This window comes from Lissotriton helveticus, assembly GCF_964261635.1.
Source record: "Lissotriton helveticus chromosome 1_1 unlocalized genomic scaffold, aLisHel1.1 SUPER_1_unloc_42, whole genome shotgun sequence".
Taxonomy (NCBI): Eukaryota; Metazoa; Chordata; class Amphibia; order Caudata; family Salamandridae; genus Lissotriton; species Lissotriton helveticus.
In genome coordinates this window covers 1,431,890-1,459,044 of record NW_027611684.1, presented here as the reverse complement: position 1 = coordinate 1,459,044, position 27,155 = coordinate 1,431,890, and the positions used below count along the sequence as shown (strand labels likewise).

The 27,155-nt window shown below is 46.4% G+C and overlaps 1 protein-coding gene across 4 annotated transcripts; it reads right to left on the bottom strand.

Moving 5' to 3' along the window:
- Positions 1-3,076: 3,076 nt before the first annotated feature.
- Positions 3,077-26,353, bottom strand: LOC144806062 (uncharacterized). 4 transcript variants are annotated; one of them, XR_013605679.1, is made up of 4 exons: positions 26,297-26,353; positions 26,013-26,045; positions 10,387-10,469; positions 7,014-7,185 (listed from the first exon to the last, which is right to left on the bottom strand). XR_013605679.1 is itself a non-coding variant. In XM_078672509.1 (3 exons), the coding sequence occupies exon 3, from the start codon at positions 5,997-5,999 to the stop codon at positions 5,004-5,006; it is 996 nt and encodes a 331-aa protein (XP_078528635.1). In that variant the 5' UTR covers positions 6,000-7,185; positions 10,387-10,469; positions 26,013-26,123; the 3' UTR covers positions 3,077-5,003. The 4 variants fall into 4 exon arrangements, 1 of the variants encoding a protein (XP_078528635.1); XR_013605678.1 differs by having other exon boundaries at positions 25,996-26,045; positions 26,297-26,314; XM_078672509.1 differs by lacking the exon at positions 26,297-26,353 and having other exon boundaries at positions 3,077-7,185; positions 26,013-26,123.
- Positions 26,354-27,155: the final 802 nt, after the last annotated feature.

Below are 27,155 nucleotides of genomic sequence, written 5' to 3'. Positions count from 1 at the left end.
TCTTGTTTCTGTTTACAGGCTGAGATGGCATCCCAATCCTCCTTTTTCGTGGCTAGTAATCTTGGCAAAACTTGTATTAATAACTCGGGCAATTCTTTAGCTTTATCCCCAAGACCGGTACCTGGTACTCGTATATTATCTTCAGTTTCTAGAGCTGTCCAATCTATCTTTTTCTCTCCCACCTCCCATTCTTTTTCTTTGAGTTTTTCATATATGCCCGCAGGCAACAGGACCTTTAGCATTTTAATGATATCAGGATACGTGTATTCTCCCATACGGAGCATGTCCTTTAATTCACGGTGGAACCCTGCTGGATCTTTGTCGTGACAGGGAATTAACTTTTTCATCTCTAAGAGTTCCATCTTTGTGATAGGGGTGTAAACAAATACTCGTTCTAGACCACCACCCTCTTTCTTGACTGGATGTACTTCTCGTAACGGATTCTGTCTGTCTATGTAGAATGATTTACTTTCTGGGGGTGAGACGTGAACAAAATGTGGATTCAAAAACGTTCGGTATTTGTGGCGCTGTTCTAGAATGATGCTAATTAAATCGGTACCTAGACCTTTCCATCTGTATTGGAGTAACTCGTTCAATATATCGTGTAGAGGACCCGGACATCAGAATGTTGTTCCTCATACAGTGTAATGAGGTGCTGGATCATATACATACCCACCAGTCGCTGTTCGGCCGGGGGCAGTTTCAGAAACATTTGGGCCACTATTTCGTCTGGAAAAGTGGTAGAATCAGTAGTCCACCGGACTGCTGATCGGGCTAGTTCTTGTTCATGCATTGTACTAAGCTCGCTATAACCTATCCGTAACTTCAGAATGTGATCGGTAGCTTGGAATACTTGCTCAAGAGAACACTGTTCTGGTGCTGGAGGAGGAAAAGCTTTCTTGTAATCTGGGCGTGAATGTCGGTCGGAAAGTCTAGTTCTACCTACATACGCTATCCTGGAGGGATTCTCGTCGTCTACCTCTTCAGTAGAAGATTCATTCTCTTTCTAGGTTGCTTGCCTTGCTTCTTGTTTTTCGTGTAACTTTATGATTTCCCTACGGATTTTCTTGTACATACTCTTTATACAGTTCTGTGTCTTGTGTTTTCCCTCGGCTATATTGTCACTCCACCTGGTCAGGACTTTCATTTCTTCTTGATCTTTTTCTGGAGTATCGTGCTCTCTTATTAAACAGTTAATCAAAAACTTTAGAAGCATGAGCTGAGTCTCGACTTTTCTTTGAACCATGGCTTCGTGAATACTTTCTGGATTCACTCCTGTACGGATAAAATGATATATTCTGTCTAGATGTTCTCCCATATCGGGCAGGGTGTCCAAATAGTCGACAACCCGTCTTAAACGTAATGAATATATGACCATATGACCTTCGCCTGGAACTGGATCATAACGGCATTCAGTAAGTGCTCGCTTGATATCTGCGTATGTAGTCATTTTTGGCGTACGCTGTAACGCTAGTTCATGTAGCGTCAGCCGTCTGGTTTGAGGCGGGGTACGAAGAGAACCTCCCCCCGCGGCTCCTAAACTAGAATCGTCGGTGTGTACTGTACGTGCTGGTAGAGTGACTGGCAAAGCGGGTACATGTACTGTGGGCTGGGCCGGGGGTGCTATAATGGGTGCTGTAACATGAACTGAACCCACGGAACCAGCGGCTGGAGGAACAGGAATTACATTATTAACGGGAACAGGCGGAATAGGATTTGTATATTCTGGGACTGTATCGTCCAAATAGGACGAGAGAAAAATATCAGCTGCGGTCGGTTTGTGACGTAGCTTAATCGGGACCAATGGCGGCGGAAAATTACAGGGTGCTTCCGGGGTTGCTTTTGGCAAGCCCTCGGCAAGAAGAGGATACATGCCTTTAATAAGGGCATTTCTCTGTCTGTCTGACTGTTCTGTTTTAACTCGTTCACCTTCTTCGATTAATTCCCTATCCTGGGTTTTTCCTGCGGATTCCCTACTTAATTCGGTTTTTCTGAATTCTTTTTCGGTTCTTTTATTAGATTCTTTGCGCCATAACTCGATGGCATCTTTCTGGGACTGTCTGGCTTTCTTTTTCCATAATGCTTCTTCTACTCGCATGATGCACTCGGCATCCCATGTACCTGATATGGGCCATCTATATTGCTGTTCTAGTTCCTTGGTATAATCCGCCCATAAGTCTAGATATATAATGGCATCTAAGCCATGCTTGTGATACATAAAATGTCCTGGACTGTCCCTAGGAGGGACAGGGACTGCTTCTTCGAGCAACCCTTTTCTGGTCTTTAACTGACGTAATTTCGAGAATAAAGGCATTACTAGAATATACTTGGAACACAATACACAATAATCACAGTAATAAAACAGCGAACAAAGCACTCATACCACGACATAAAAATACATGAATAACAATTCGAACAGAATATTACCTGATACACTGAAAACAGAACACATGAATTTCTCGAGAACGAAACTTACTAGAATTACTGGATGCACTGCTAAAACAGTACAGAACATACCGGTCCCATAAAGAGACACGTCAGGACCCGTATCCACCTAGGTGAATACTTCGTACTGGATCTGCGTACCCAAACCCATCGGACCAGGAACAAACTAATGCTCCTGTCTAGATACTTCCCCTGCGACGGTACTCACCGGGAAAGCAGAAACTGGAAGGCCTCGGACTGGACTGGACTGCTACGACGTCGGACTACGAACTTCGGAAACTTCGGTTACAGGTGGGCCTCCGGATACTTCGGACCTTGCTCTCTCGGCTTGGGCTCTGGTCGGGACGAACCGCATTCCACACCGCTTCGTCTGGATGTCGGACCGCAGACGCCGTTTCCTCCGTGGGCCTGAGGGAGACTTGAAGCAGAAATATCTGCCGGTGCGCAGTAGAGTTCCGTCACGGCTGTAGAGGGTCAGGGGACCTGCGTGGCATCGCCAGCGCGTGAGGAAGGGGCTCGTCCCTATTCGGGCGCCATTATGTGGTATATAAATAAATAATACCGGGACTATTTTTGACTATATTAACAATAACAGATAGCTCAATAAATAAGAGGCAGGATCCGATGTGTCCGAGTCAGAAGGATTTATTCAGGCAAAAGGGAAGGGACTGGAACGGGACAGCCTGAAATAAAACAGGAAGGACGGAAGGCAGCTGCAATGCTTCGTCGACAGTGCATCATATATATAGTAATACATTTCCAATACATTACATACAGTAGGCGTAACTTATGACAAACATATGATAAGAGTGCATGCGTGGAGAAAGAAAGGCGTGTACAGGGCGTGTATCAAGACATGTGGTATGAAACGTCACAGAAGTGTCATAAATGGGGCGGAAACATGGAGGGGGCTACCTGAGAGCAGCTGGGACCTTTAACCTAGTGGTGCGTGCAAACGGGCAATGACGTGTTACCAGGGAGAACTGGGGGCTATGACTTCTGCGCTAGAAGAGGAGACTAAAGTCTGCGGTGTCAGGACGACATGTACCTATGGCATATCTGGTATCTGGTGTTTGGAGTACATGTTGATAGAATCCAAAAGTTATCAGGGCAAAGGCTACTTGACACTAAGACTGGAGCATGCATTATTCTACATGTATTGCGTGTGCTAGGAATATTCTATGAATATTAATACAGTATTTCTCTTACATGGAGACAGAAAGACTAGACCATAGCTGGAACTGTTGATGCAGCTCAGTAGCTTAGGAATGCAGAGAAGGAGGGCTGGACTGATAACTAGAAGCATAACATACTCTTGGCAGACAGGCAGGCAGAGCCAGGCCGGGCCGGGCACCGCGAGGCAGGAAATAAGTGAAGGGTCAGGGATGCAGGTGGGGGCTGCATCGCTCCTCGGAGTGGATTCAGGAGACTGGAGCTTGAATCTGATGTCCGGGCCCTTTTGAGGCCTAGGAACGGGGATAATGCGATGAATTAACGTGCACACTGTGAAACATGGCAACATAGGCCTAATACTCGTTGCTTTCACGAGAACTGGAAACTGGCATACTAGAGTTGGACACAACTGTAATTGCGTCTTTAATCGATCATAGGGGATACATGCATATCGATCATGCACATATAGCATAGAGTGGGGAACACGTAGGCACATACAACATGGCAAAATTTACTTTTCCACAATGGGAAGCCAGTGAAGATAGCGTAGCTGTTGGCGGATACTGTTTCTAGCCAGAATGCCCAAAAGAAGTCTGGCTGCTGTATTCTGGACCACATGTAGTTTTTTCATCAGGTACCCAGGAACACCAGCATAAAGAGCATTGGCATGGGAATGGGGGTCAATTTGGTACATTTTTCCGCAGGTGTCTTCTACGTGGGAAAGATAGCAATATATGTATACATGTTTGATCTGTGTATAAGATGTGACATGAATTAATCTTAAGAATGGACTGTCCACTTGGAGGGGTGCGTTAAAAGTAAGCTATAAAATGTGCAATAAAGATATGTTTAAAAGAAAAAAGGAAAACATCAAGTTATTCTCAAAGCTGTTGCAAATGTAACCCATGGACCTTAGAAGAGGGGCTGTGAACTGTGCTTGGTAGAACCAAAAACCTACTTGAGGAATTATCAGCCTCAGCTTTTTGAGATTGGAAGTAAAACAGTTTTGCTCTTAGTATAAGTGGTTTACAACCACTGCAATGGATATGACAAGTGCTTCTGGCAAAGGGTATATTTTTAAGGTTTTTCACTCAGTGTGGGCTCTCTCGTGTCGAAAGGCATCCATTCTACAACTCAAGTGTTTCTGACAGTCAGAACAGTTACAGGGATTTGGCACAGGACGCGTTCTTTCATTTTAATTGAAATTAATTTTATGAATAAAGCTTTTCTGGCATTCAGAACACTAATAAACACTTTTCCTTTATAACATGGATCTTCCAACTGAATCTTTACATACCTTCATAACACTCATACATTTATTTTAGCTAGTATTGGCTTTTACATGGGGAGTGAGAATTATTGTATAACTAAAGCTTCTCTGGAATTCAAAGAACTGAAGAGGTTCTTCCCCCATTGTGTGTTCTCTCATGAACAGTAAGGTGACGTTTCACACCAAAGCTTTTCTGGCATTCAAGGCACTGATAAGGTTTTTCCCCAGTGTGAGTTCTCTGATGTATAATAAGACTGGTTTTATAACTGAAAGTTTTTAGGCATTCAGAGCACTGATAAGGTTTTTGCCCAGTATGAGTTTGTTCATGGTGAGTGAGACTAGCTCTTTCCCTAAAGTTTTTGTGACATTCAGAGCACTGATATGGTTTCTCCCCAGTGTGAGTTCTCTCATGTAAAGTTAGACTGAGTTTATAACTGAAGCTTTCCCGGCATTCAGAGCAGTGATATGGTTTTTCTCCAGTGTGGGTTCTCTCATGTTGAGTGAGAAGGTATTTACGACTAAAGTTTTTTGGGCATTCAGAGCACTGATGGGATTTCTGCCCAGTATGGGTTAACTCATGCCGGGTGAGAACTTTTTTTCGACTGAAGGTTTTCTGGCATTCAGAGCACTTATGAGATTTTTGCCCAGTATGTGTTCTCTCATGTTGAGTGAGATCTGTTTTACATTGGTAACTATTTGGGCATTCAGAGCACTGATAGGGTTTCTGTCCAGTGTGAGATCTCTCATGGCGACTGAGATTGGTTTTTTGAGTGAACCTTTTGTGACATTCAGGGCACTGATAAGGTTTCTCTCCAGTGTGCGTTCTCTCATGTTCAGTAAGTCTGAATTTACACGGGAAACTTTTGTGGCATTCAGAGCACTTATGAGGTTTTTCCCCAGTGTGAGTTCTCACATGTCGAGTCAGATGGTGTTTGCGAGTGAAGCGTTTCTGGCATTCAGAGCACTGATGACGTTTTTCCCCAGTGTGAATTTTCTCATGCTGACTGAGACTGGATCGACAACTAAAGCTCTTCTCACATTCAGAGTATGTATGAGACTTCTTTTCGGTGCTAATATCTCCAAGTTCGGTTTTATCTTGTATACATTCCATTATCAGGTAAGATTTCTTTCTGAAGTTAATATCTCCAAGTTGAGATTTTTCTAGCAGACACACCAGAAGACAAGACTAAATCTTATTCAGCATGTGTTTAGCATCACCCACTCAAATGTGGTGCACTTGTTCAACTTAACACTTGGACACTTATTTAGCCAAAGATCACTTCTCTGTGGAGTTCACAGTTTATAACCTCTGTAGGCAACCTAATTCACCCTACAACCTTAATATCAGCAGCCCCTGGTACTTATGGGGAAGCTTCTCATGGGATTATTGCATCTTTATTACATCTATGTGGATTCTCTCACCCTTTTCTGACACATATTTGTTTATGAGTTAATGAAGCACTGATTAGGTCTTTGGTTGGTGTTCAGTATTTCAACACTAGGTACATATTCACATAATGTATTGGCATGAACATTCAGAATACTTTTATGTATCGGTAGCAGCACATTGTTCCATGTCACCCTTCTTACATATGTCTCCTATGTCTGTATATAAGACTACAATGAGGATGTTAAGGATTTTGCAGGTCTTGCCCGGTAAAAAGTACCTGAGGTCACATCTAATGGGCAAGGATGATAGTGGACATGTGGACCCGGACTACAAGCAATAGGTCATTGGTCACACAGGTGCTTTTATTTTCCCTCATTCTCCTTCCTTTGGTCCCACATCGCTAGTTCGTAACTAGCAGATATCTTAGTCCTAACCTGACCACCTGGTCTTTTAAGCAGCTTCATTAACACTGTATAATTGATGAACAGATATTTGTTTTTGATTTAAAGACTATTCACTGGATATGGTGCTCAAGTGTTCCATTTTGCTGAGGTCTGTTAAAAACTCTTCAAGTCCCTCTAGTTCTGTCTGTATGATCTTCTCTTGGATCGGATAGAGCTTTAGACTGATGCTTGTCCTCTCTGTTTGAGACAGATGGTCTTCCTGCCCTGGGTTAACATCTCCAGGGTATTCTTCATATACCATTAGAGCAGCAGGAAATCTATTTATAGAAACTGCTTTCACATTCTTTATTTTACTCTAATCCAAGTTCCTCACCACATCTTTTTCATAGATACTTTCCTCTTGTTGGAGCTCTGAAGCAACTTTATTTCTTTACCATCAGTCCTTTAATAGTTTTCAATTATACTGATCACCATTTTGTCTTCTACGCCCAGTCTTCAATAACCTGTGGATTTAAAACCAGAGATTGTTAAATAATGCAAACTGGAACAAAGGAATAACATTTATTAGCTAATCCAGAGTCTGAGTTCATTTTGGGCGAGGGATGAGAGGGCTTCTAGGCATTCTCGAGATAGAAAGCTTGGGAACACTGGAACACTAGATTGAGGAGGTCTAAAGATGGAAATTCTGATTAACAGTTTTGTGCACATCAGTAATAATCAGTTAGCTATTCAAGTGTCTGATCAAAACTTCCTCCCACTCACTGTGCGGTATACCTCTTCGCACAACTCACCAAACCAGACAAGCAATATCTCAAAGAACAAGCACTCACACCCTCAAAAGAGTCTCCCCTTCCCAGCACCACAAACAATAGAAAAGATAAGACAAGAATTTTGGAATATCATTGCCAACCTTAAGCTGGCAGTTGACTTACTACGGCTCAGGAAACTAGGAGACCGCATAGAACTCCAACCCCCTACAAACACGTAGTAACAAGCACACCTAGATGGATCTCTATGCCTTTGCCAAAAAACTATACGCCTTAACAGGACAACAAACCAAATGTTAAAGGTGGACATTGATGACCTTTGCCAATCTTACATACCATACCCTCACCACACAGAAACAACTTATAAAATATACACAATAGCTATAAATACGTCTTTGGAGCAATGAATCATCATAGCTTCTACTATAAACCTCTCAAAAGTAAGACAGATCACATTCAACCCAGGTAATCAAGACAGAAAAAGAGAGCCTAAAAAGACACTGAAAAGCTTACCAAACAACAGCAATCAGCAGCTAAATATGCCAAAGACATAGCCGACCCCATCCTGTCACATAATCTAGACCAGGGGTGTGGAATTTAATAAAATATCTACATTTCCAAGGGGCAGGATGCTCCAGAAATCTACTTGTCCCTTTAGTGCCATGTAGTGTGGCGACAAATTATGGCCGCAAACTCCTTATATAGGAGCTCTGATATAGCCTCTCTGATTATGCCAGGGGCTCATACCATAGTAGTGTTTGAATATTTGCGGTCCGCTTATGTTGCCACGTTTCCGCAGATCTACATACTGGGGCTGAAGGTAGTAGTAAGCCATAGTTCTAGGGTTAGAATGACATTTTGAGCCCGTGCAAACCTACTAACTTACATACTTTAAGGGTTTTCAACAACTCTTCTCTGATCTTTTCCCATACTGAGAAATGTTGGAAATTTACTCATACTGAGAAATGTTGGAAATTTACTCCTTACTATGACAGCCGTAAACCTTCTTCCAGAGTTGGGAAAAAGAGTGGTTGGAGGGAAAGTTAACTTGCAAACACTCAGATGTTCACATGAGCAAAGATGCACATGCATATTTGCTCATGCCAAAATGCAATTCATAAATATTTTTTAGGAGTACTATTTTTTGTCCTACATCTGTAAATTCTTGAGAATTCACGAAAGCGGTATAGCTGCACTTAATGCAAGGACATATACCCTGGGTGCACTTTTTAGACTTTCTTTATTAATTGGTTCTCTAATTTAGTCTGGCGTTGACCATGACGTATTGCGTTTATTAAAATGTTGTCTCTCTCTCTCTGTATCGGCTGGCTTTACTGTGAGTGACAGCATTCTGCTTTCACAAGGAGCATATGGACACACAGTAGTTTTGCTCAATGCCAGTAACTACTGTGCAGAATATGCTATTTGAGACCAAAAACACATGTTGCTTTTGCCAATGTTTGTTTAATGGTAAGGGCCTGGCAATTCTCTCACCAATAAGGTTTTACAAAAACCATGCCAAAACAATTCGCACATTGATAAAACTAAAAAGCTGACCACCAATTTCAGACCTACTGGCTTTGCCGATGCTCGTTTATTTTTGTTTCCCATAATCTTACGGAAACTGGTTACACTGATTTTCCATAATGAATAGTATTGGGAAATACTAGTGTGCATCAACACGTTACGGAATGATGCTGCAGCTGCAAAGAAATGGTATGTGAAATGTTATAGTGGTTTAGCGATTTTTTTAAAGCAATTTTTTTTTGCTTTCATTCATTTATGAACATTTTATTTTGAAAACAGAATCATCAATCTTGCTTTCGATTTTCTGCAAATATTTGCATCAAATAAGAGCATTCTGGGAACATTATACATAGCCTCATATTGCCAAACTTTGAAAACGTGTGTAGATGTTTCTGTAGTGGAACCACGGTCAGTAGTGCAGTCGGAGCTTACAACATTTACTCTCAACCTAATAATAAATGCTTTCAATTAATAAACCATAAATACAAGCTTGAACAGCATTAATATATGGACAAAAATATTACCTTAACTGCAGACCGTACCCTTCCCTGATCTATAATGTGGTACTGCAAACTGGCAGCCAACGGGTTTGTGCTGCAGGGAGTTGGGCCTACTTGTCCCAAGGACAAAACACAAATGAAAACGTGTTGCCCTTGGCCTCAAACAATATGCCCTGGGCGTCGGCCTATAGGAATTCCACATCCCTGCTAGACACAACAATCCTACCAGTGACCCGATTAAATAACGCTTCCACACCACTATTAGATAACTTAGTTCCACCTAACTACAACATCATTAGACTGGACCACACAGTAAAACCAAGTTGGGGGCGTGCGGGTTGCATGCATTCACAGATCAGCCTTACAAATCAAACGATTCCAAATGGAGAAGATATCCTCCTGTGAGTTGAAGTCCTCCGGGGTTAGGGGGATTTATTCCCTGACCAAATTACACATTATCTACCACCCTCCTGGAGACAACCAGGCCCTCATGAGCAATTAACAATCACAGTACAGACCTTAAGTCACCCGAAAACAATCTTTCTAGGTGACTTCAACCTAAATTGAGGACTCACATGTGACTGCACTAAATCTTTTTTCAAAGACCATAATCTGGTGCAATCAGGGGAGAGAAGTTGGCCTACTGCTAGGGCGGTCGACCTTGAATCTGGGGAACTGGGTTTGAGTCTTGGCCATGCAGCTGAACATACTGTGATTCTAGGCAAATCACTTAATCTCCCGGTCCCTAATAAAAATGAAAAATAAAAAAAATGGGTCCTCATGTAATGCAACTGGTGCTATGTAAAGCGCTCTGATACCCGATCTGGGTAAAGTTCGCGACATATAAAACTCTGTAAAAAAACAAACAAACATGCACAGGTCGAACACATGGCAAAGGAACATCACTAACCTTTATCTCCACAGCAGAAGCACTATGCATAACGGCATGCGATTGGTCAGATCATCCCAGCATCTCATTCCACATCTCAGCTCCTGAAGCAAAGGCAACGAGATAAGAGGTTAGACCTAGACGGTGGGCCAGGGATACTAGAAATAAGAATAGAGATGATCTGTATGATCTATGCCAAAGAAAACTTCAAACCCAGGGAAGCATTTCCGATGTTCAAAAACTCATGGAACACTACAACAGAACTATGAATGACAAAATGGAGACGGTAGCCCCCACCTCCCCAACAACAAAAAAGGACCAAAAACAAATTAACACAACCGTGGTAGAACGGTCACCAAAATGAAGAAAGAAGCAGACTCCGATTTGCAGAGAGACGATGGAGGCTAGCACCGTCACCATACCTAAAACAGCTCAGAACTCTGAGGAATTCATATAAAAATGTATATTTATTTATGTTTATAGTTTTGTATTACGCGAACATGACCCTAGTGCAGGGGTCTTCAAACTGTGGTGCGCGACCCCCAGGGGGGGGGCGTGGAGCGACACAAAGGGGGTCGCGCCTTCACAGTCATACTTCTGCCCAGGCCCAAGGGCTTTAGCCCCCCTCCTCCCTCGTCGTGTGTCTCAGCCCAGCTGCTGTAGAGCAACTCGAGTTGCTGGGGGCTCGGCTGGGCGGTGTCTGGAGTCATCTCCGGCACACCCAAGTTTTTCACATGTCTTTAAAGACCATTTGCATATTTAACATGACTTTGCAAACTGGTTACAGCTGTCTCTGACACACTGAGCCTCAGACGTGATCTCCCAGTTCCTCTGTCTCTGACACTCTGTACATCAGACTTTATCTCCCAGCCCCTCACTCTTCCCCAGTCTCTGACGCATGGCAACATATGAAAGATTATGGTACAGTAAATTCTGTCAAAAGAATATTTGCAAGATGTGCATGATTTTGGGGATTCAGTTTGTAAGCAAAACACACAGTAAGACTAAGAACGTGTCAACAAATATTTAACCCCTTGACCGTGGTGAAAATGTTGCCGCGGTGCGGGGGATTTATGGCGTGGGCGTGGTTCGGAGAGCCCCTGGCCGTCCTCCGCACACGCCCACCGTGACGTTGGACGGCCGGCGGCCATCCGACGCACGCAAGTGGTTAAACAGATAAAAAAAAATCCTGTGCCGATCTACGCCCGATCCGTGTTGATGCCTACAGGAAAAACTGACATTAACTAAATGCTGCGCATGAGAAAATCCATGATAAAAAGAACCCTATTTCAAGTTACATATTTATTATTTTCAAAGAAGGTGCTCGAGCAAAAATAAATCATATACCCGGATCACATATTGTGCCTTTTATAAATATTTTGTCGCATCATGCATTCTTGATATGTCGCCGATTTAAATCCTAGAAAGTGTTACCACTGTCTTTTTTCTTTACATTGTAGTACTTGTTAATATCTGGATACCATTTTTGTGTCATGTTGGCCTTGTAGCCCTCCAAAGGCTATTTAAAGTTTGTAGATTTATACAGCGAGGCGTATTACCCGCGAGGGTGGCCAGTCGCTGTCTAAGGGCACCGGTACATTAAGTGGTTTGCCCACAATCACAGGATGTTGCGCCAACGCCGAAAATCCCCAGCTCCCGAGTCGGCAGCTCTCTCCGCTGCACCACAACCTCTTCCTGCTGTGAAATACCGTGGTATTTGGATACAAAGAGACGCCCTGCAGTGCCCTTCCTGGTCGCCAGCTTCAATCCTGGCGGCCCCACTTGATTGAAATTTAAGATTGCAGTGATACTTGTAAACAAGGGGGATTGAAAGAAGCACTACAAATTATTCACCGTGCCTTATAGCAAACAATTTATTTTTGTCATGATTTACCCCTTGCTAATATAGACACGTGCTCTAAGCATCAATCGCCTAAATCAATGGAGCTATCCTGCCACAGTCTTGACCCTAGGCCAGGTGCCTTCACCTACCAGGCTATCTTACTGCAATCTGATTGTATACATCACATAAGCGCCAAGTACTATTTTTTAATTTTATTTTTTTAATCTTTTTATTTAAATGAAAACAAATACACACTTAAACAACGACCGGAGTGCATAGGGTAACCACAGTTGCAATATATCGACACAGACTTCTATACATTACAATATGATTTAAGGAGAATGAAACAGGCCTAAGAGTCCTCCGAGTCCACACTGACTGGGTCTAATTCCGGAGGTTCACAAATGTTGCCTCGGTAAGCATTCCAAGCTCCCCATATCCTGACCCATTTGTGGGGCCGCCCTCCGGAGACATACACAGACTTCTCACGAAACATACACCAGTCAATATCTTCCATCCATTTTCCAACCCTGGGCGCCCGTGTTGCACCCCAGAGCTGTGCGATGTTACGTTTGGCGACTGCACAAGTTACCATGGCTCGGCAGGTCCGTGGGCTCCCACACATTCAACAGACATCTCCTCGCCTCCGAGTCTACCCTCAGCTCCCACACTTCACTCATTTTGGAATGTATTCACTTCCAGAAAGCACGGACCCTCTCACACTCCCACAAAATATGCATGAACGACCCCGGCAACCCACACCCCCGCAGGCAATCAGCTGACCCAGCCAATCCCATACTCAGTCCCAGGCCCGTGATGTAAGATCGATGCAAAATTCTAAGTTGAACCAAACGGAGCCTCATGGGGACTGCCACTTCCTTGGGGGATGCTATCGCCTCCCTCCAGTCCTCATCGTCCAGAACAAGGCCGTCAGCGACCCATTGGTCGCGTAGGCGCACGAAGGGGTCCTCTGAGTGATTGATCAATTTGCAATATGTAAGAGAGATCGCCTTGGTGGGCAGAAGGCCATCAAGAATGCGATCCTCCAGAGGGGATGCCACCGGTAGCACCTCGTCGCCAGAAATAGCTGCATTCAAGGCGTGGCGGATCTGGAGGTAATGGAACCGCTCGGCGTCATTCAATCGATACTTGGCCTGCAACTCCTCGAATGTCAGAACCCTATCTTTGCCCCACAGGTCACGAATCTGCGATATTCCAATCAAGCCCCAGCGATCGAAGCCTTTCGATTTCCAAAGCATCCCTAACCTCTCAGAACTCCACAATGGCGTAGACAATGTCAAACGCCCAGCCCATCTAAGAGCACTATTGGCCTCATGCCACACTCTCGTGGAGCACAAAGTGGGCCCCTTCAATGAAAACCGGCCACGCTTCGCGTACAAGACACAGGTGTACTCTCCCCCCGGCACCTGACCACGGTCCATCACATAGCCCGGGTCAGCCGGGGATCCATAAATTACGTGGTTGATAGGAGCCAACTGAGACGCCCAGTAATATCTCCGGATGTTTGGCAAACCGATCCCACAGCGCCAAGTACTATTATTAATGATCCTAACACCTTTCTATGTTTGCAAACATCTGATATGCACCATACGCACATTTCTTGCAGCTCTCAAGTGTGGTGGGCTTTGCTCCTGCTCAGCACCAATAGAAATTTAAAGTGGCATTACACATGTCCATAGCGGACTCACATTCGTGTCAAACTTTATCACTGAAAGGAAGATTTCTGTCGGCACAATGTGCTCAAGAACCCTTAAGGAATTCCAGATTGGCACTGGCATCACTGTGGACATTCTACTTGTTTAATTTCATGCCACTTGTGCATATTTTCCACGAGTATTCGTTTCCGTAGTTACTTTTCGAGCAACATCTGTCTTAATTCCGCACTGAGTTGCCACTCACCTCCTTGTGTCTGGGTGCATTCACTCTTTGGGTGGCTGTTCGTAACGGGCACATTTGAGATCTCTGTAGTTTAGGCTGAAGGTCGTGCAAGGGCCTTTTCAGTGGGCAATTTAACAATTCATGTGATTTGTTTGGTCCAATACAGAGATACTTAGGTTTATATCAAGTAATGAAATCTATTTACAAAGCGCGATGTTACCCCCAGTGAAAAGATGTCCAGGCGTAAAGCTAATTAAAATTCGGCGGCCTCATCACAGCTGTTCAAATTAACAATGTTTTAAGGAACTCTCTAAAAGAAAGATAATCTATTATCAGTCTCACGGTCAAGGTCTGCCTGTTCCTTACATTTGTATTTTACAATTACAACTGTTGTGTGAGAATGCATTTAATGAAAAGGAATATAAAGTAGGGCTGCCAAAAGAAAAATGCCTGCCTGTTTTGTTTAAAGAGCCTGCAAAGACCTCCTCGACACTAAATAGACTTTTAAATACAAAAGTATATATGTATTCGTTATGTGACTTTTCTGTCTTTTTTCTCTTTGTCAGTCATGGATCATTGAGGCAGCCCTAGAACACACTTAAAAGTGCTTTCTATTTATATTTGCTGTTCGAAGTATGCACAGATAAGTGCTGAAAATACAGCTTTAGGTGACTGCTTATTTTTGTTCCGACTGGGCCATCAAAATAATCTGCTGGTAACCCTAACCATAGGACTGTAAGTTTGTTGTAGGATCAGCACATTATTTATTTCCTCCACCCTCGATCCCCGATTAATGCCGCAATAGTTTAACTTAGATCTTAGACCCTACGCCGCCGTCAATAACATGCTGAGCTATTTCAAGTGCCTGGAAATGCACCCTGCATTCAGACAACTCGCTCCTCATTCTCTCCCTTCACTTTCACGCTCACCCTGCACTCACACTGATCACCATGCACTCACACCAATCACCCTGCACTCACAGTAATCACCCTGCACTCACACTGATCACCATGCACTCACACTGATCACCATGCACTCACACTGATCACCATGCACTCACACTGATCACCATGCATTCACACTGATCACCATGCACTCACACCATTCACCTGCTCACCCTGCACTCACAGCGATTACAATGCACTCACACTGATCACCATGCACTCACACCACTCACCCTGCACTCACAGTAGTCACAATGCACTCACACTGATCACCATGTACTCACACCACTCACCCTGCACTCACAGTAATCACAATGCACTCACACCAATCATCATGCACTCACAGCGATCACCATGCACTCACAGCGATCACCATGCACTCACAGCGATCACCATGCACTCACAGCGATCACCATGCACTCACACCAATCGCCATGCACTCACACCAATCGCCATGCACTCACACCAATCGCCATGCACTCACAGCGATCACCATGCACTCACACCATTCACCCGCTCACCCTGCACTCACAGTAATCACCATGCACTCACACTGATCACCATGCACTCACACTGATCACCATGCACTCACACTGATCACCATGCACTCACACATTATCACTCTCACCCTGCACTCAAAGCGATCACAATGCACTAACACTGATCACCATGCACTCACACTATTCACCTGGTCACCCTGCACTCACAGTGATTACTCTGCACTCACAATGCACTTGCGCTGTTCACCCTATACCTCACTCTGCAGTCACACAGGCACACTACTCATCCTGCACTCATGTGACACTTCACTCCCCTTTCACCCACACAGTGTGCAGAGGGTTAATGTGCCTGCTACAAAGAACGTGTACCATGCAGATCACAGAACTGAGTGCGAGTAAACTATGAGTAGAGCTATAAAAAAATGAAATGTTTGTCAGAAAGGTGCTATAGAGAGATGAGGTGCATTGTTCTTTAGTGGCAGTGAAGCAATTCATGGAGAAGGAGGAAACTGGGGTGGGGCACCAAAAAAGACTGTTGCACCGTGTGAGACCAGTGTTAGGACCAGCCCTGGCTGGGAGTGTTAGTCCCCTCCAAATTTCTGGTCTAGTGACTTCCCTGCTTCTGGCTATTATTATTATTTACATTTGTAGTGCGCTACTGTTACCAAAAGATGTCCTGGAGCTAATAACCATCTGCTGCCTGTAGGCAAATGAGAAACACACAGAAGGAGAATCAGCCAAATGGGGTAACCCACAGAGCATAGAGAAAGGTTTTTATATCTTGCTAAAGGACAATAGATTCTTGGTGGAGCAAAGCAAAGGAGGGTGCAAGTTCCATAACTGCGCAGCCTGCACCAAAACAGAGAGACAGACAACTCATGCCTTCTTGAATATGGAACAATAAGCAGAGTGGCACAGGCCGAGAGGAGCATACGGGTCCGACCCGTATGCTTGGTGTGGAGAGATGAGAGAGGACAGCAAGGGAGTGAGAGAATTCGATTGAAGAGGTCAGGGATGAGGAGAAATGTGAATTGCCAAATAGAAGTGTGGACACGCAAGAATTGAGTGTGAGCCAAAGGTGAGGGCTTCTGTTACAACAAAGGGGAGATGTGAAAGTTGAATGGGGGGACTGGAGAGGTCTAAGATACAAATAAACAAATATTTTAATGGAGAGACGAGGTGAATGAGAAGTGCTGAGGGGCACGGGAGGTGATAGGAACAGAGAGGCCATGAAATAAATGCGAGAGACTGTTAGAGATGAGGACAGTGAAAAGACAGAATGGCAAGAGGTGATTAAAGGTGAAGTGAGAGGTTGAATGGGGAGAGTTCAGAAGTTGTAAAAAGGGGTGAAAGAAAATGGCCTGCATAGTGAGAGAGGATCCAGGGTTAGGAGAGGAGAGAGGGATGGAAGGGAGGGGTCGAGAGGAAAGCTACATGGGTAAACTGCTTAACTCTGCACAAAACCGCCGGGTTTTTAAGGGACCCCTGCTTCTCCTGGCCAGGGCCAGGTGAGCTTCTAATGTGGCAGCACGTATTCCTGCAGAGTGGAAAGCCCTTCTCAAAGGTTGACTTGAAATCTTTACGATGTTAATTGCTGTATTTTGGTTATAACCTGGTACTGATGGGGTGAAATCTTTCCTCAGTGTTACTGTGTGTAAAGAATTTCAACATAATGAAGCAATGCTATCCCAAAATACGTGGCATAACATCACTTACATTTTCTTCCCACACAATTTAGTCAAGCCTGTCGCATAATTTGGTCCTCACTGCCTCATAATTCTAGTAGCCCTGCCTACAGGTTTAAAAAATTTTGTCAGGAGGGGGTCCTTAATCCTCAAAATGTTGATAGGGGGGTCTCGGCATCCAAAAGTTTGAAGACCTCTGCCGTAGTGAGTATCAGAAAGCTTTACATGACGAGAGGTAGGGTATCTGTTGGACTGGTAAAACAGACATGAGTGAATGACAAACACAGCAATGAAGATAAATAGAGTAAAAAGCTCGATCTCAATAATAGTTAGCAATAAGATGGTCAAGCATCATAAAGAGTAGTTAGTATGGTTACATTTTAGTAAGCATGAATATATTGTCTTAGGGTAAAAACCTAGTCAGCAGAAAAGATTATGCTTCTTTTTTGAAGGAGGTGGTAGAAGAGATTAGACAAACGTCCGGCGGTAGAGCATTCCATATCTTAGGTGCGAAAAAGGAAAACACGCTGGCGCCCATTTTCTTTTTATTGTTTCATTTGGGTTTCAGAAGCAGGGTGTGCGCGCTTCACAATAGTCTGCAGTCCCCTCATGGTTTAGCTTTTGGGCCTGATATCGGGAGGTATTGATGTGTGACACTTTAGGAGTCATGCATGCAATTATTTGTTGAGATCTTGCTTCGTACAGTCGCCAGTTCAGGGATTTTAGGGCTGGGGCGATGTGTGTATTTCTTTGTGTTCCGGAGACAAGTCTGGCTGCCGTGTTGAGGGAGACTCTTGGAGAGGCCAACTTGTATCGAGGTAAGCCACATAGAGTGGCACTACCATAATCCAGTCTGGGCAAAACAAGAGCTTAGACCGCTTAGAAAGTATGATGTGAGGAGAGCAAGTGAGGGCTGCAAGAGGTTTCAACCAAAGATCGATCTAGGGGAATTTTTTTCGGCGGTGAGATGAGAAAGAATTCCGTTTTGGCAATAGTGAGTTGGTTTTCTGTGAGCCAGAGATGTGTATTTTGCAAGGTGGAATTGAGGAATGTAATGTCCTCTGGGAAGCTGATTTTGAGATTCAGCTGAGTGTCATCAGTGTAGATATTATAGGTGATGGTAGCAGATTTTAAGTAGTTTGCCAGTAGTTCCAGGAAAATATTGAAGAGAATGGGTGAGAGAGCAGATCCCTGGGGAAAGCCAAGAGTGATCGCATGGGGCTTAGACAGAGATAAATTCATTCTGACTACCTGAGATCTGTTTTAGAGGAATGGGGAAAACCATTACAATACGACCCCTAATAAGCCCATCCTTTGTTCCAATAGTCTATCGTGATTAACTGTGTGAAAGGCGGCTATAAAGTCGAGCAGTATCATGAGGGATGTTTCATTTAGATCCAGTGTTAATATGTCTTCCACAAAATGAGTAAGTGCAGATTCAGTGCTGTGACCTTTACGGAAAACTGAATGGTGTTTGTCAAGGAGTTAAAAGTTGTCTATGTGGTTGCAGAGTTGAATCTAGACACATTTTTCTAAGAGCTTTGCAAGAGTAGGGATGTTGGAGATTGGCTGAAAGTTATTAGGATCAGAGCAGTCTGCGTTGTTTTTTTAAAGTGGGGGTGTCCTGCTTTTAGGCAATCAGGTATAGTGCCTTGATGTAGCGAGGCATTTACGATCTTAGACCATAGGGGAGAATGAAGGCTGTGATCTCTTTTGAACATAGATGGAGGTAGAGGGTCAGTGAAGTGACTAGATGGGTTATATGATGAAAGGATTTTGTAAATGTCACTTTCGTTGATTGAGGAGAAGGTGTGGCAAGGGGCCTTGTTTTTGGAAGGGTACCTGGATGGATCACTACCTTCAGTATACTAGGTGGTGAGTGAAAAACTGAGTGATGAAGCCGGTAGTAGTTCATTCACTAGTTGTAGCTCATTATCTATCTTTGTGGTTTTTTCCATGAAAAAGGCAGCCAGTTCTTCACAGTTTGGGAGGGTGCTGGTTCTGGTGTGACTGTTGCTTGACTATCTCTGGCTTGGTCAAGCTGTGCTCTAAAAAATTAGCTTTCACTTGCCTTATTCTTCTGTTGTATGTGTTCCTCGTTGATCTTAAGCATTTTAGAAGTTCTAAGGATGGAGAGGATCTCCAGGCTCTTTCTGCAAATCTTAGATTACGTCTTTCGGTGTTCAAGTTGTAGGTGAAATAGTCAAAGAAATCCTCAGCACACCTTCATAGGTGTATCAACAATTTGTTAAGTGCACGATGTAAGCACACATTATACACAAGTTATTTCAATTTTTTTTTTTTTTTATTCTTTTGGTCTTGCTTCAGACAGCCAACACTTATTTCATTGCTTACAAAGGAAAATCGTCCCGCGACTTTCTCAAAGCTATGTCCTTTTTGGTAAAGACCTTTCTTTTGTGGTGATCTATCCAACCCACAAAGGGATTCAGTATCTTGCGCGATGTCAATAATTCAGTCCATGCATCTGAGGGATCCTATTTTGTCCCCAAATCTTGAGCTTGGAAGTCAGATGGTCTCGTCCCAAACGTCGCTCTCAGTGTAACTCGAGGACGATTTCCCTAAACAGCAGGGGCTGCAGATTGCGCAGTTGCATATTCTTGCCCCTGCTGGAGTCAAGGAACAGTTGTGGTTGGACCCCTGTGGCCCCCTGGACTGTGGGCGGAGAGGTGGGGCCTTGATTGCTGCCTAGCAAGGCCAAGGAGGAAATCTCCTGGGGTGCTAGAGACCGAACTTCTCTTTGAGGGTGCTATGCGGCACATGGGATGCTGCACAATATCACAGGCAATTTACAACACATTTGACACAAAGGGTTTGCTGCTGAGCTACACATGGCCTGGTCCTACTGCTGCAGGCCATTTAGGTCAGTCGGGGGGTAGGGGGTTGTCAGACAGAGCTGCCTCCTCTTCTTGTTTCTTTCTCCTCCCCCACCACACTCCAGAGAGGATAATATAGTGACTACAGTGCCCAGATTGACGAAGACGCAGAAGCCTTTGGTGGCTGATGAACTGAGGTGGTTGACGCAACCCGGTTCTAGCGCACGGGGGCACCTGGTGTGCACACGATGGACAAGGACAATATGGGCTGCTTTGCTAGGGCCAACACAATCACACAGTATACTACCCCTCGACACCCCCGCAAAGAATAACAAGACAAACCGGCACTGGTAATGAGGGGGAAGATGGCGCAACTTGCAAACCATCATGGCGGCTATCCAGGGTTCCAGGAAGCTCCTGGAAAGTCAAATTGAGACTGTGTCTATTGATGTGAACATATTGAGAGCCGATTTACCTAAAGTAGCAGGTAAAGTATCCACGGCGGAGGAGATATAGTGGACTTAAAAGGAGAGGTGGCAGCATTCAAGCAGCACGTGGCCCAGACGTCCAGTCACAAGGGCCCTTGAGTGCCAGGCCAAAGTTGCGGAGAGGCGCGCAAGGCACAGGAACATAAGAGTCCTAGGGTTCCCTGAACAAATTGAGGAGGACAGGAAAAATCAATTCCTGGAGCGATGGATACACACCCAGTTGCATCCGTGGGGCTTATCCGAACTCTTTGCAGCGGACAGGGAACACAGAGCCTTGGTGCCTTCACCCCCCCCCCCTAGTATCCCCCCAGGCAATAATCACCAAAATATTGATCTAATCAGATAGAGACTGTATCCTCTGGGCTGCAAGAGAGACTTAGAATCTCTGCTATGAAAACAGTAAAATAGTCACATTACCGGAGTATACCAAGTAGGTCCAGAAGCAGCGGAAAACCTTTCTGGCAGTAAAACGGAAGCTCTGTGATATGCAACTGCAGTACATGCTGCTATATCCAGCCAAACTGAAGGTAATTGCACAAGGCAGGGCCTATTTCTTTGAGATGCGCGCCGCGCCTCCCCCCCCCCCGAAGAACAGTGTAACAAAGGACGGGGTGGGGCACTTGGTCTGATGGAAGAATTCGAAATAAAAGGCACCCGGGACAGTCCGCGGACTGGGATCAACCAGATGAACAGAGAATTACGGTGGGCGAGGACGGCACCATGAATCTGAAAACCATCAAGCTGGGTGCCTCCTCCTCACCGAACACTGAATCTGGGCATGACACAGAGGATACCCCGGAAACAATGAACCCGGCGACGTACATAGTCCTTGAAACCATCCTGGAAGCAGCTCCGGCGACAGAAGCTACATGAAAAAGGGGACATTCACACGGGCGCTGTTGGCTGCTCTGACATTTATAAGAATTAAAGAATGAAGTGCATGTGGGCCACCCATTTACTACTGGGGTGGTGGGGGAGGGGCAGAATGAGTGTGAACAGCCTGGTTGGGGGGGAGGAAGGGGGGGACGGAGGTGCCTGGAGTGGCAAGAGGGGAAACGACAATCCAAATGTAACACTGAGAGTACTGCAACCTTATTGGGGACCCCCGCTGGACTACACTTCCCTTGATGGGCATTTTGTAGGTATAGTGATGGGCGGGCTAGGTCGTGAGGCTGGTTAATTTGGGAAGTTCAGTGGCCCCTGTTGGGCTGCGAGGGAAGCAGCGCACATCCTGGAACAAGCATGGGGAGGGCATTGACGATAGCGCTGTTGCACGTTACTGGTCCTTGGGGGGTGGAGGGAGCATGGCACAGTTTGGTTTGTTTTTTAGTAGTTGTTATATGCAGCACATGTGGAATGTGGATGGAGTGCACAGCTGGTGACTGGAACAACACCAAGATAGATATCGCTATGACAATGGAGGTTAAGTTCCTTAGTTAAGATGTAAGTGGATTGGGTACAAAAGGTAACAGAGTACTCACGTTTCTTAAGCGACACCACGTCTGAGTGTCCTGCTTGCAAGAAACCCACCTGGATGACGTGGGAGCCAATAGGTTGACAAAAAAAAAAAATGAAGAGGCCAGATATTTCACTCATCCTATTTTACTAATGCCAGGGGTGTATTGATATGGGTGGCTTTTGGGACGCTGTTTATCTGCAGTACATGAAAGCCGACGTGAACAGCCGATATGTCCTACTCAGGGTGATACTTGACAGACGGGATATCACTATCCTAAATATCTAGGCAGCTGCAACGAGTCCTCAGGGCAGAGGAGATGGCATTAGCGGGAGCACGTGCTGCAGATCTGAACAAACCAGCTGCTGCTGCTGCGCTGGAGTGGGTCGTACGTACACGCATCAGTGACATATGGGAAAGTTGCAGCTGCGCGGCGTGTGTGCGGGCAGGGACTCGGGAGAACACGCGATAGCCCTGCTGCGGTGGTCAGACCGCCCCAAGTAACAGATGCGCCGACGTCCCATGCCGCATTGGGAGCTCGCACACGCCTGAGAATCCTTTGAGCGCTGAAGGGTGAGTGCAGTCAGTTTTTAATCAGTGACTCCCCCCTGACTGAGGTTCCACACAGGGGAGGAGACAGCCGTGCCCGGGAATGGGCTGCGAGATTTAAGCACTCTCAAAGACCGTGCTCTAGCAGCGATAACAACTGAGATGCGCACAGAGGGAGGTTCTGCACCGGGCTACAGAGGAATCCCCACTTGACTCTATATCGAGCTACAGAGAAATTCCCACCTGGCTCCCCACCTGCATCTGAAGCTGTACATTACGGAGGTCCACAATCACTGCTCGGGAGGGTGGAATTGTCTGAGTGTGTTGTCTGGGGACCATCATGCACCTCCTGACGCAGGCATACCACTGCTCTGAATTCTTGGTGTGCCTCCACTCATTGAACATGGATAGCGCCAAGTTTGATCTAGGGCGGCCGAGCACCACAGAGCCTGGCCCACTACACACGGGCTGACTGGGGGCCTATTGTTCTTCACAGCTGCAGAGGAGAAGTTGCAGGAGCGGTGGTGCGGAGTTCGTTGCGTCTGGTACTACCCACGCCACTCACACGGTGATAGTACCTTGGTCCCACGAGACGCGACACACCGGCACGGCCTCCGACAGGCGCACAATGGGGAAACCGGATAAATCTCAGCCAAAAATACATTTTGATCAAGCCAAAAAAACAACAGATTCAGGCACAGCAGAACAATCCTCCACTCAAGCGCCTATGGGGGACGCGTACCCTGCTGTGTCAGTGGCTTTTTAGTCAATGTTCAGGAAGATCCAAGCCACGCTGACTAATATAGATGGGAAGATCGATACCTTGACCTATAGAGTGGATCGTATGTCGAAACGGCTCGCGGAGAGGATAGATATGGCGGAAAGACGGATATCGGATTCAGAAGACGCACAACGCCAAATGGAAACAAAACAAGAAAAGGCCGAGAAAGCACTGGCTGCTATCATGGCGAAATCAGAAGATTTAGAGGTGAGATCCCGCCATAACAACTTACGCGTCATGGGTGAAGCGGAAACAACAAACACTGGAAACATGGAGCGCTACTTTGAAAATTTACTAGTGACCCTTTTTGGCAAAGACACGTTCTCGGATGTCTTCATCATTGAAAGGGCACACAGATCACTTGCCCCGCCGTCTCTGCCGGGGGCAAGACCGCGTCCGATCATTGCAAAACTTTTGAACTATAGAGATCGGGATGCAGCGCTTCGAAAAGCCAGGGAGCTGGAAACCTTAACACATGATGGATGAACATTTCCATATACCCGGATTTCATGCAAAAAGTCCAAGAGGCGCAGAAAATGTTTTTAGCAGTCAAGAAATCACAGAGGGACCAGAATATTCAATACGCGATGCTCTACCCAGCACGGCTTCGGATCACTGATGGGGAAAAAAAACAAGATCTAAAATGACCCTAAGGACATCCTTACATTTTTGCAGCTGAAGGGCGCTCCAGTACAGCGTAGAAAATCAACGAGGGGCACGTAGTAGGAGCAAGGACACACTTCAGATGTTGAATGATTGACAAACCCCCCTCGACCCTTGGACAGTACTGGAACATTGCAGCTTGTCTTCAGCCGATGACGAGCTGCATGGACACAGATAAGTAAACGTCACGAACACACGTCATGACGTATGGTTCCTGAAATGTAACCTGGCTTTTTAATCAATAACTGCGTTTCTTTCCGTACCTACTGCTTGTTGCTATTTCTCAGCCCGGGAAACCCTTTCGGGTAGCTGTCGCGCTTTATAAGCCCAATAAATAAATAAATAACTGTATATGCGCATGATTTAGAGCTTTTCTTGGTGCTGTGGTCTGCATTTTTGATAAGTGGTTTCTTCACAGAGGTCAGAGGGCTGCGAGGTTGAACTTAGATGATTAAGCGACCCCCCATGTGACTATGTCACAGGGGTTTCCGGCGGGGGGCTCACGCCTCCATGGGTGCACCATATTATCTTCTTGTTTCTAATGGGGTTTGTTTGAAGAGTAGGAAGGGGGGTTCTAGAGTTTGTTTGTGGGATGGCTTTAGCAATTTGGGGCTGCTGAAGTGGGTGGGGGAGGCGAATGGCAAGGTTCAAAAGCTGGGTTTATTATTGTGATTGAATTACCAGAGACGCTTGAACTCACATTGATCGCATTCTTTGACCTTGGCAGCAGGACACCGACACAATTACATTAACGCCTTGTGATGACTATGGGTGAGAAATATAATTGTGACATGGCATGTCAGAGGGCTTAATACTCCCCAAAAAATCAGACATTTGTTCGTCTACTTAGACCACCACAGCGTACAGATCGCCCTCCTGCAGAAGATGCATCGGAGTATGTCCACTGAGGACGCCTACCCCGATGTACCCAACCTAAGTCTAGTACTAGGGAAGAAGTAAGTATTGTGTAGCATGGGTTTTAGTATCTTTTGCCAAGAATCTATCCAAGATTTCTCTTAGGGTCTAATCAGCTCCGTACCTTGGTTTTAGAAGGACGGAGGTCAGGTATCTCTCTGTCTCGGGACTCGATTTCCCAACACCCCGCAAGGGGAGCTTGGAAACACTGGAGCTGGATTTCTCTGCAAGAGAAAAGACAGCGTCTCTCTCAGTGCGTCAGCTGGAGGGTCGGCTTCCTTCGGCACTTGCTGTAGCAAGCTGTGTCGGGCAAGTAGATAGTCGAACTGCTCCGCACCACCGTGTGTTTGCCTCGGCAAGTGTGGGTATATTTATACCTTGAAAGTGCCGAGTTTGACATAAGGTTGGACATAATAACGTCATCAAAGAATGGCAGTTCTTTGAAAACTCCATGAGTTCTTAGATAGATCAATATTCAAGCAAGGGGAAGTTCCTGACTGCTGAAGGCGAGTCTTTCCAAGAAATCGTTGTGGCTTTTAGGAACTAGTGGAAGTATCCATGTCTGTATTTGGATTGTATGGGCTATGTTTAAATATGGTTATGATTTCTATGGCTATATTAGGGCAAGGTGATTTATACCTTTATAAGGGCATAATCAGGAAAATTACACTAGGGTCCTAAAATCCTATTTAACAGTACAGCTAAGGAGGGTATGCATTCTACACCTGCACACAATAGCTGGTCCTGATTGGACTACTGGCTACTCAGTGAGAGGGCCAATGACTGGGTTACGGATGTCCGGGGACCCTGAAGCTTCAGACAGGCCCGGCCCAGAGGGGCGACTGCGCAGCTCTGACTGGACATTGAGCTCTGAGCTCACTGCAAGATTAGTGTCCATTTTAAACATACGGCGGTCTCTGCGAGGGGACGGGGGGGGTGTCACTGACCCAGGACTCTCTCAACCCTGGGTGGAGGGCTGGATTGGAAGAGTCTGGCTCGGCCGCCATGAACGCCCCCCCCCAAAGGTTGATGGAGTCTGCCCCCCCCGCCCCCCACCCCCGGTCTCCCAACACCGGCGTCAGTCGCGTGCCTGGGGTCGGTTGGTGACGTCGGCCTCGTGCACCTCTCCTCTCTGGGGTCGGTTGGTGACGTCGGCCTCGTGCACCTCTCCTCTCTGGGTCAGCTGGTGACGTCGGCCTCGTGCACCTCTCCTCTCTGGGGTCGGTTGGTGACGTCGGCCTCGTGCATCCCTCCTCTCTGGGTTCAGCTGGTGACGTCGGCCTCGTGCACCTCTCCTCTCTGGGGTCGGTTGGTGACGTCGGCCTCGTGCACCTCTCCTCTCTGGGGTCAGTTGGTGACGTCGGCCTCGTGCACCCCTCGTCTCTGGGGTCAGCGGTTCACAGCTGGCCTTCGGTGCTCCGCTTCTTCCGGTTCTTCTCTTCCGCGTTCTCGTGACGTGCGGGTTGTTCTGCTGTTTTATAGGTCCCTGGGTCGTGACGCGATGTCCAGGCAGGCAGCTGTGAGGGTCAGCGCGCGGGTCACGCGCTCAGTGCTTCCTTCCCATGGCCGGGCTGCCCCCCCCGCCCCTCCCTCTCGCTGCGCCCCTCCCCCCCGCACTGAAGGGTCTTCTGCCCCCCTCCCTCCCTGAGAGACACATCGACCGCCCAGGGTCACGGGAGGCTGCGGCGCCGAGATTCAAACTCCAGAGCGGCCGCGAGGAGCCTGCCCCCCCCCCCCGGCCTGCAGTGGGGGGGGAGACACTCCTGTCTGCCGAGGATCACCGCCTGACACGCTGAGCTCCGGTCAGCGCCCCCCCCCCTTTGGTCTCTGCGGCCCCCACTGACTGCATCCCAGAAGCCCCCCCTCTCCCCCCTCACGGGCGTTGCCCTCCCCCCCCCCCCGCATCCCCCCTCCATCGCCGCCCCGGTGCTATCCCTGCACGGCCCCCCTCTGCCCCGCCCCCATGAGTGCCCCCCCCAGGACGCGCGCCCCCAGATCGCACTGACTCCATGTCAGGCGCGGGCTCTGCGGACCCTCATCCGCTGCTCTCATTCTCTGAGTCCTTTCACTGTTCATTGAACCCCCCCCGCGCCCTGCTGTCTGCGCCGCTCTCATTCTCTGAGTCCTTTCACTGTACATTGAACCCCCCCCCGCGCCCTGCTGTCTGCGCCGCTCTCATTCTCTGAGTCCTTTCACTGTTCATTGAACCCCCCCCCCCGCGCCCTGCTGTCTG